General features: G+C 44.6%; 1 protein-coding gene across 1 annotated transcript in view; it reads right to left on the reverse strand.

Annotated features, from left to right (window-relative positions):
* The window catches only part of LOC133345619 (heparan sulfate glucosamine 3-O-sulfotransferase 1-like), a 293,665-nt gene extending 283,136 nt beyond the window's left edge, over positions 1–10,529 (reverse strand). Inside the window, exon 1 of the mRNA XM_061556544.1 lies at positions 10,324–10,529. Coding sequence (XP_061412528.1) covers positions 10,324–10,349 — 26 coding nt within the window. The 5' untranslated portion in view covers positions 10,350–10,529. The remainder of the gene's footprint in view (positions 1–10,323) is intronic.
* Between the last annotated feature and the right edge of the window lie 360 nt (positions 10,530–10,889).

Here is a 10,889-nt window from a genome sequence, read left to right on the forward strand (position 1 = left end):
GACCACCCCGAGAGGTTTTGAATTCTCAAGCAATTTCGGGCACAACGTAATATTTCACGGGATAAACAAAAAATGTTAAAGAACACCAATTTACTCGAGTGTCATGGGTACGGTATAGAGTCTGTCGGAAATAAGTATAACGGTGTCAATTCTCACAATGCGGAAATGATTCTCTGGTGCAGGGTGGATCAGCCGTAAGCCTGCATTTGTCAGATCCTTGCAGAGATATGCCGACATTGTTTGGTGTTCTGTGTGCTGCAGTCATGGACATAAGTGCAGGATCTGGTAGGAGGTGAAGGGGGTGGTGAGTGTTCGGGACATTTGAGAGCCAGAATGTGTATTTATACTGGAGGAATCCGATGAGCTAATAAGCTCTTTTCACAGATGTCCACACATCACATAGTTGTGTGACAGCTCAGCCAAGCCACGTGCACTGGGTCAATGTGATGTTACACCTCCGGCAAGGGTGTCCTTAGCATGAGTGCATGCCTGTGAAAAGGGGTAGGCTTTTATGTGTCTTGATATGGAATTCTTTCATCTATCCGACCTAATCATTGATGACCCACAGCGCATAGTAACATGCATAGACATCGTCCTAAACGAAGATCCCTCTGCTTGAGCAAACCGCCGAGGTAAGTGTTCGCGAAGATGCTTTTCGGAGGCTGCAGCGGACATCATGCCAGAGTGGCTCAGCACCTCGAGCAACCACGTTTGTCTTGTGAATACCAAGTAGGAATTTAGAGCTGAGCAGACCTAGAGGATGCCTTTGAATGCATAAGAATCCATCCTTGGTCGCTGCTGGTGTAGGGGTGTTACGGAGGGGCTGTTGTACAATGGGATCAGATGGGAAAGAAACACAGTGGGCGTAGCTATGTCGGTGCACGGGCAGGTGCTCCCAGCGACGTCCGCATCGGGCAGCCTGGGGGGCTGACTCGGAGCGGGGAGTTTGGTATAAAAGGGGATGAGCCGGAGGGCTCAGGGAGAAATGTTAAGCTAAACCAGTGAAGACGGAAGATCATCATAGATAGAGCCCTGGACTCCCCCGGATCGCCGCCCTTATCAGGGCCGCACAGGATCGAGCCAGCGGCGTGGTCCCGAGAGCCAGAGCCGGTGCTCTTGTCAGAGCTGGTCTGGGACTCCGGGTACCGTGAGCCCGACTTACCAGTGTCGGGCTAGCTAGCCTCCTCTAGCCCATTAGTGGAGGACCCAGGGGTAGGCTAGGCGTAGCTAGAAGTGTATCCCCAGTTAGACGGGTGAGGGGGCCGATACCCCCTCCAGTGTTGTATGTCAGTGCTGTACTGTACCGACACGGAATAAATACGTGTGCCTCCAACCCCGGTGTCAAAGTCTCCTGGAACACTATTACACTAGTACTGAAAGTCTGCATAGAGTGAACCATGGACTGCTATCCACATGCTGGACCTATAAATTGCTCACGCATTGGTGCAAGCACATCGTTATATAAAGAGTGCGTGTGTCGTAGAGTAGGGTACACGCATACTTTTGTATTACACAAATGCTCGCTTTGCAGGAACACGTGAATACTTTAATTTTTACACATAGAGTTTCAGAGCAAATATTGTGGTTCATCTATATATATAAAATCGTTCATGTCTGTCTGTGTGTGTGTGTGGACTTTGGCCCATACGCACTTTCATTGGACGGCGGTTGCCCCTGGCAACGGCTAGCCACGCCTTCGCCGCTTTCATTGGACCTGGCAACGGCTAGCCACGCCTTCGCCAAGGGCTGCAGTTTCATTGGACGGCGGTTGCCCCTGCCAACGGCTAGCCACGCCTTCGCCACTTTCATAAGCTCCGTATTTAATTAAATAATAGCCATTACACAGTATTGTTGGAGCGCTGGGGGGGGGGGGGAAGGAACGCCACCCGTACCCTGCCTCTTCCAAGCCGACAATTTTAGGCGAGGCCAGCAGGCTTTGCACGCTACTAGGCCTCGACACCCACCACGCCACTCTGAGGTAAATTCATCAAAGTTTTTCCTACTCTTCACTACACCCCCACCACAATGTGTGCTATTAATATTACTTTTAAACCCAACGCGCCAACAATCGATTACTTTAATGTTCACTGTACAAATACTCATTAAGCTGGGTGAGCGTACTGCCAGTCTATCATGTACACTGTAGCCTGCTTATTAAGCTCGGTGAGCGTACTGCCACTCTATCATGTACACTCTAGCCTGCTTATGAAGCTGAGTGCGTGTACTGGCAGTCTATAATGTGGACTCTTGCCTGGTTATTATAATCGATTCTTTATATGTTCTTTGTACAAACAGTCATTAAGCTGCTTGAGCGACCCCAGTTCGATTCCAACTCACGCCCACCACCGCTGACGATTATTTGAAACGGACCTGGCCCTCCCCTAGGTCCACTCAGCCTCAAAAGCGTAACTGCTGTCGTGTGTGAACATCGTCACTGGGGAGACAAAGGCGGCGGGGCATCGTGGATCCAAGTCCCGGGCGAAGCCGGGTCATGTGTATGTGTGTTTGTGTTTATGTGTATGTCTGTGTGTCTCTATGTATGTGTGTATGTATGTGTATGTATGTGTTTGTGTGTATGTGTGTGTATGTATGTGGGTTTTTTTGTATGTCTTTATGTGTATGTCTGCGTGTCTCTATGTATGTGTGTATGTACGTGTGTGCATGTGTTTGTGTGTATGTATGTGTGTGTGTATGTATGTGTGTGTCTATGTATGTGTGTGTATGTGTGTGTATGTATGTGTGTTATGTGTCTGTCTGTGTCTGCATGTATGTGTGTGTATTGTGTATGTGTTTGTGTGCATGTATGTGTGTGTTTGTGTGTATGTGTATGTCTGTGTGTATGTGTTTGTGTGTATGTGTGTGTATGTATGTGTGTGTATGTGTTTGTATGTGTTTGTGTGTTTACGCTCGCATTACACAAATGTGTTGCTGGTCTAAGGCGTTCCTCGCACAGCATTGCCGCTTTATTATTTCAGTCGTTTACTGCCTTACGCACCCTGAAAGTCGTGTGTGTCTGCAGCAAGCGCGTGTATGTGTACCTATGGACGCGCGCGCGTGTGTTGTGTAGGGGGAACGGTAGTGTAGTGCTTAGCGTGCTGTCTGTGTGTGTGTCTGTGTGTGTGTCTGTGTGTGTGCGTGTGTGGTGTGTGGGGAGCGGTAGTGTAGTGCTTAGCGTGCTGTCTGTGTGTCTGTGTGTGTGTGTGTCTGTCTGTGTCTGTCTGTGTGTGTCTGCGTGTGTCTGTGTGTGTGTCTGTGCGTGTGTGGTGTGTGAGGAGCGGTGGGTGTAGTGCTTAACGCTACGCTGCGCTACCAACCCGGCGAACCGAGTTCGATTCCCGCTCACGGCCACCACCGGTGACGATTATTTGAACCTCCCCTAGGTCGACTCAGCCTCAAACGAGTAACTGGTGTGGCGTATTAACATCGGCACTTGGGAGACAAAGGCGGCCGGGCGTGGTGGATCCAAGTCCCGGGCGAAGCCGGGTAGTACAGCTAGTAATATATATTTGGTTAGGCCACGAAATTAATGATATGACCAAATGTGTGCCGTTAAGACCTGTCACCACCCAACACAGCCAAACAAATTCAATGTTCACTTGTACAAGGGTGTGACATCGCGCCATTTGTTAGTGTTTGAGCTCACCACCGATAAGCCGTAGGACAAATCTCACGACCCAATACAGCAATTAGATATGGCGGACGTTTAATATCAAACTACGTAAAAAATAATCAGGATGAGGTCCAGGAAGTCAGAAAAAAAATCCAAAACGTCGGAGTGAACCACACGCACACTTACAAAACTAAGTAATAAAACAATGTTACAAGTGTTAATTAGCTGCTATCCATATTATTAAGCACTTAGTGTATGCTTAAGGACCCACATCAATCTACGAGCTATAAATCAGATGGCCACACTTGTTTTGCTCAGTTTTTTTATATTTCCAGGATTTTACAGAACAATAAACTTGCGGCATGGGTTTTGTTCAGTTTTAATTGTCTTAAGCTTTTTCAGCACGTTGAAACAAAGATGAAATAATTGTGCAGCGTTGTGTTGCATCACAAAGTAAAGTTTGGCAGTGTTTGAATCGAGCACGAGATTATATATATTTTATATATTTTTTTTGTATTTCCTTCGATGACCACAGGCCACAAATGCCGAACATGCCAAGCAGCTGGCAACAGACAGCACGGTTGAAGGTTTAATATTGAATTGAGAGCATGGTCAAAATAAACTCGGGAACGAAGACGACGTTCACACCGTGTCATGTAACGCTACCAAGCGCAAAACAAACGCCATCGTCTGAGGCGTCTAAGCCAAGCGTGCACCGTTTAAGCAAAATTTGCTTCATCATCGCCTCCCAGGGTCAATGACAGCCCAGCTACCTTTCTTATCCCAGCTGACTGAGCCATATTGCTTGGTCAGCAATGAGGGCGTTTGACAAGCCATCCACTCGAGTCAATTCAAACATTTAAATTCTTAGATGGGGTGTGTGTGTGTGCAGTCTGTGCATTATACGATCATAAAAAGATGTAGGTTGACCCAATTAACATTTAAACATAACCTCAAGCGTAAACCACCCATAATAAGCAGTCGTGACAAGGCTTCGCCACAGGCTGGTGCTACGTTGGCGATTATGAATTGTGGGATTTATTGAGTGTGCCTAAGGCTACTCTGATAAAATAAACAGTGAAGTGAGATGGCCGGGTGACTCAGAGGTCACAGCACTGAGCTGGTGAAATCTGGGCACACGGCCCATTATTAAACTGGGTTTTCAAGTGTAGAGAGTTGTTGGTGTCAGTCCAGTCACCAATGACCTCACAAAAAAATACTGAATTTGGTTCCACACTTATTTCGCTGAATGCTACCTCTGGGAATTAAACGTACAGGTTTGACCATCAGACGAGGAACTATTTTTTTTTATAGCAAGGCAGAGAGGAAGGTGCTAATGTGGGTAAGACAATATAATCACGAGTGCCGTTATGATGAATAAGATAGTTTTATTTGTCTGTGGGGAGACGGCTACAGTATATGCAGGCGACATCCCCTTGTGTGTTCTCTCTCGTGTGGACAAGAGGTAATTGTGTGAGATTTCAGATGTACAAAAGTTCCCCAGATCATTCTCTGACAGTGATAAACTGTTCTCAGAGAGTTTTGATTGGCTTCTTCATCTCGTGATATGATGCTGGTAGCACCACACAAGGGATAACATTTGGTGAAAAAGGTACAAATGTGTCATAATAATAAAACATGGAACTCAAAGAATATTATGGGACGTGGTATTAAACAACAAATGATGTGTGCCCTCTATGGGAACTTCCACCTCTCTCTAATGCAGTGCAGTGTATGTGGATGTCGTGCATTCTTTTCACTTGTAACTGCTTAATGAGACTTGTAAACCAGGCAGAAGAAACTACGGGAAAATCCCTACGGCACACCCGGATTGCAGCAGAAATTGCAAGGCTTCTGTGCTTTGAGAATTTGCAGTATTTGTTGGAAGCACTTGTTAAACAGTCACGCATTAGTAATTAAGAGCAGTATTACTTATAGTGATGTGCCCAGTGAGATTACAGTAATTTCGTTTAGCGTAGCGTTAAAGCGGCATATTACAATTACGGTAATATGGCCCTTACTGTGAATGCCACATCAAGAATATACAATTAAACGAATACAGTAAATGCTCCTCAAAAATCGGATTCTAGATCCAGGTACCACGAATGTGTTATCTGCTAAAAAGTGAAATGTATTTCACTGAAATAGAATATGGCGAGAGTATTAGATAACCTTATGGCGAGTAAAACGTGGAGAGTGGCTTTATAGAAATGTTGCTCGGGCTCTGTAATGTAATATATTATAGAACAAGGGCAGATACAAATTGCCATTTTAGAGGCTAGCCACTGACCCAGGAGTGTAACGAGCGTGGGGGCAGGGGGTGCCTTCCCCCCGTGGCCAAAGCTACGAGCTGGGGCCCCCTTAATAACCACCATGAAACGTGTTTTCAACAACAGTGTAAAAGAACAAAAACTAATTTAAAAAACGCGGTTTACATGTTTACGTAAATGCTTTCATTAACGTTCCACGTTTTATTTTCATTAAATTGGAGCAGAAACGCGTGGCTTCCGCAAAATGCGCAAATCGAATAGTGGGGCCCCACCTGACCAATTGCTCCACCCCTTGAGCTCATCATGTATTTATGCCACAGGACAGACCACACCATCAACACGAACTGGATTAAGCCATGTTCGTGGGTCTTTCGGTAAAGTCACGTAGATAGGTTCAAAGAAAATAACAAAAATAGCAAAAAACTACGACGTTTCGATCGCAACACAAGCAATCGTCGTCAGGAGAAAAAAGAACGGCAAAGCTGCTAAGCCATGATGTTTTTAAAGGTTTGAAATGGGTGCAGCGCAAGGGTCATAAACGAAGTGGGCAGGGCTAGTGATGTTAAAGTGAGAAATGTGCATGTAAATGTAACATTTGCATGCAAATTCTTGCAGTCACGAAAGCTTTAAGTCATGGGTTAAGCCACTCTTCATCCACGCGCAGCACTTTATTTACTCGTTTGGTCTTTGCTAACACATTAAACACACATTTGCTATAACAGTAAACACAAGGTTGTGAGGTCAGATCTCGCCACCAGTGAGGATCTTTTTAAACACGGCCCAGCGGGAGCGCGTTCACAGCTTGATGCAGAGGTTCGCGGTTCGAATCCGGCAGGCCGTCCTCGTTATTACTTTGGGTCAGCTAACCGTAAGAATACCACGCGCCATCTGCTTCACGGTGGACGTTAAAAGTCGTTCAAAACCAAGTAGGCCATTGTGTACCAGCGTCATGGTACAAATTTGATAAATATGCGAAAATTACTAAAATACTCATTTGGGATTATACCTATGAACATTGTTCGCTACTGGCTGACTGTAGCCGTTTGCGAGACATCGCACCGTCGTGATAGTTCTGCGCTATCAGAATGGTGCCAAGAAGCTAATGTATTAAATAAAAAAAATGCACATCATCGGGATAAATTAGTAATGCCGAGTCGCTGGCACATAGTGGATGTTCAGCTGGAATCCAGTTGTGCAGCGCTGTGTCAGGATGCTCGACTCGCAATCAGATTGAGAGTCAATTTCCCAGTCAGAGGTTGACTCAGCCCATCATCCCCCCATGGAATTGAGACAATGTCAGAAGTCAACAGTTTCTGTCTTTGGCAGAGCGTGGTCTTCACCGTGGGAATGTAAAAATTTCCACTCCAAACTCAACCCGCAGAGATGAGCACCGACCCATGCTCTACACTCATTTGAGCAGTGAAACGTTTGAAATTTTCACTTTAAAAATAATAATGATGCTATAATAGTACGTTGTAAATGCTTTTGTACGAGTGTTAGTTAATGAAATGTCAATGGCGATGCTAGGCATAAGCAAATTAAGCAAAAGCTCATGAGCCCAAAATAACTCATGGGCCCCAAGATCCTAACAAACATATATGGGGGTGCACCCAGTTTGAACTTAGCTAATAAACGTAAAATATTCATCATTGTAATAACAGAAGGAAAATAATGTTTATTGAAATCCATCTTATTTATTTCACACATTTGTGACATTGTGAAGTTAAGCAGCTTGTCCGGCATATAATGTCTTTAGTCACGTGACGCACACACACACGCCATTTCTGCTGCGGAACCCCAATGGACTGGAGGAGTCGCCACTAAACAGCGTTCACAAATGAACAGAATTCACAAGTGAAAAATAGTTTGTTTCGTGTTGAATAATCCACTAACGAGCAACACAAAATCCTGTTGTGACAAAAACAAATGTTTATGAATTCATAAATAATTATCCTCAGCAATGGTTCAAAGGTCCTCAGTCAATAGCAGCTGATCTGTTGTTGGCTGGACAGCCCCGATAAGCCTTCTCAGTCCATACTTTTAACTCGCGATGCTCATACATAATGCATGGCACACCCCGTAGGGACGTGTGTGGATAATGGAAAAAGAGGCACCTAGAGCTGATCCCCCCCCCTCCCCCCGGTGCGAGACACTTGCCGAGTGCTCGATTTTAATGTTTGTCGTAGCTCTAAGGCCACGGCACTCGTGACCTTACACTTTCACTTGCACGATCGGCAAAATAACCAAAATGTTCCCCTCCGAAACAACGTGGAAGATGCCGGGAGGAGCCAGCGCACATCGTTGCTCAGCAATGCAATGACAACATAGCACTTGCCATCATCTATCCACTGCTAGCTCCTGCACGTGAGCTGATCTCATCGTGAGTTTGCCATCTGTACTGCATTTCCTAGGGTTTCCCAAGGTCGTCCTCTTTTAGAGATAGCTGACCGGGGAATTCAATGAGGCTTCTCGGGCAAACATGAGATGTCCCGGTTTATTTCAAATGCATGATTTCATGCAGTTAAATGTAATTGTCTCCTCTGCTGGTATTGTGAGATATTCTTCTTCCCATTGTGTGTTCCAGTTAGTTGTAGCTCAGAGGTTGAAGCCCCACTCTTCGCTCCATCAGACACTCAAAAGGCATGCGTAACGAGAAAACACAATACACTGAACCCAGAATTTGGGCTCAATTCCCACAGCCTCCCAGTAGTTTATCGAGGGAATTGCCTGAACAGCCACCTTCAATGAAGTGGATGTTACAGATACTGCAACTATGCAACGTTGACTTAAAGCTTTCGTGACTGCAGGAATTCATGTTATTTGGGTCTTTCGGTAAAGCCACGTAGATAGAAAAAATAAAAAAAATATCACGACGTTTCGATCGCAACGCAAGCAATCGTCATCAGGTGAAAACAATAGCGAGATATCTGCTAAGGCAGGATGTTATAAAGGTTTGAGTTCGGTGTAGCCCAAGGGTCATAAGCGAAGTGGGCGGGGCTAGTGATGAAATTTGCATGTAAATGTAAGATCGGAGAGAGCTAGGCAACCTCCACATCAACGAAGCTACGGAGGTGGCCCTTGTATTGTGAGAGATTAGCATGTCAATGTAAGATCGCAGAGCCTCCGCCACATCAAGGAAAACGAGCAACGGTGGCTGTGTTAGTGAGACATTTAACCTGTTAATGTAAAGGCATTTAACCTGTTAATGTAACACGCATGGCTATAAATAACACAGTAATTAATAATGCATCTTATTTGTAACAAAAAAATATTGGTTGGTTATTATATTCTTGGTTCTTTCGGTAAAGTCACGTAGAAGGAAAATAATAATAAAAATAAAACATAATAGAAATTATCACGACGTTTCGGCCACAACGCAAGCAGCCGCATGGTAAGCCGTTTGCACATTACGCAAATGTACGATGCATTCCTCACGTGGAATGGCAGAAACATTGTCATTAGAATCATTACTTCACCCATTCGCATTGGTTCCCTTCAAAAAGCAAAGCAGTCATGACTTGTATTGGAATAAATAAATGGCATGCACACAGACAATTCAAACCTTGAACTGATGGCAGTGCCCACCGGGGACCACATATTCTTTCTACCTTTTCATATGCCCAACTACGTGACACTCAAACGGAATACCAATCCTGAACACGCGATACGGATGCTGCAATAAAACCACAGCTTCACAATGAGTAGAGTCTGAAAATACATTATTTAGAGGGTCCGAACAAAAACGCGTGACGCAGAGCGAGACTTGTTCCCAAACTCGACCGTTAGATCATCGAATGTGCATGTTGGTGAGTAACACTGACAACTCCGAGCCAGACATTAAATCGAGTGAATGCACTTGCATCGCTGTTATCAATAACGACGTGTTAAGGAGAAGGGGCACAAGGAAACGTGAACAGAATTTTTTTTGTGTCATAACACAAGATGCTGAAAAATATATCAGAATAAGAATGTATAATGGAGGAATGTGACGAGCTATAAAGCTCTTTTTAAACAGATGTCCAGTAGGAGTGGGTCAACAAGTGGCAACATCAAACAATACGAAAACACGATACGAGAGCAAAATATAGGTAAGGTAAGCAAATCACTAAACTATATATATCTGTGTTTATTTTACCAGCTAGAGGCCACTGAGCTATTAGCTTCTTTTTCAGAAGTGCCCTGGCCACAAATAACGAAGTGGCTTATCACGTGGACATTTATAGCAGCCATATAATGAAAATAGTCTAAACGCATGTTTATACATGTGGAAGGAAAAAACTGAGGACACGGATAAAAAAATCCACGCGATCACAGGGAGAACATGCAAACTCCAGGGTCAGGATCAAACCCACAACCTCCAGCATATCAGGCGAGGTAGTTTAACATCACGCCACCCTGGTGTTTTGAAGCCTCTTGTTACTTGCGTGTTGCACGATGACCTACCTCTCAATGAAGACAGGAACGTTCATGTTGTGTGCATAGAGGTTGAAAAGACCCACGATGCCTATGTGCCTAACAAGTTCGTAGAGTAATTCTAATAGGGAATGTGAATATATATGTGTGTAAAAGCACTTTATTGTATCAGCACACTACAAAGAGAAGCAGAATAATAAGAAAATGTAGATATAATGAACATGCTGCTACCAGCAGCAGCAGCAAGCAGCAGCAACAACGACAATTGAGTAAAAGTCACCAAATTTCCTGCTTGGAGTTTTGTTTGTTTCCACAGAAAAGCATTCATCAGCATTGAGGTCCTTCAATCTGTCACCACTGGTAAATGGCTGGAAGTACCCCTGGCCATTTTCGTTTATGTCCGTGTGTGCGTGCACGTGATGGAGCTAGGGAAAATAAAATCCAAAGCTACGGCACACTAAAATGTGGCAGTTTTACGGCTGGCCACATTTAAAATCACTGTTAAACAATAGTGCTGTACAAGGCTCGTTTTATTGTCCTTCGGAATAAACTTTTTTTTTAATTGTAGTCTTTTTTTTCGTCACAAATGTCAGCGC

Source organism: Lethenteron reissneri, chromosome 22, assembly GCF_015708825.2.
Source record: "Lethenteron reissneri isolate LAM-NWPU_2019-01 chromosome 22, ASM1570882v1, whole genome shotgun sequence".
Taxonomy (NCBI): domain Eukaryota; kingdom Metazoa; phylum Chordata; class Hyperoartia; order Petromyzontiformes; family Petromyzontidae; genus Lethenteron; species Lethenteron reissneri.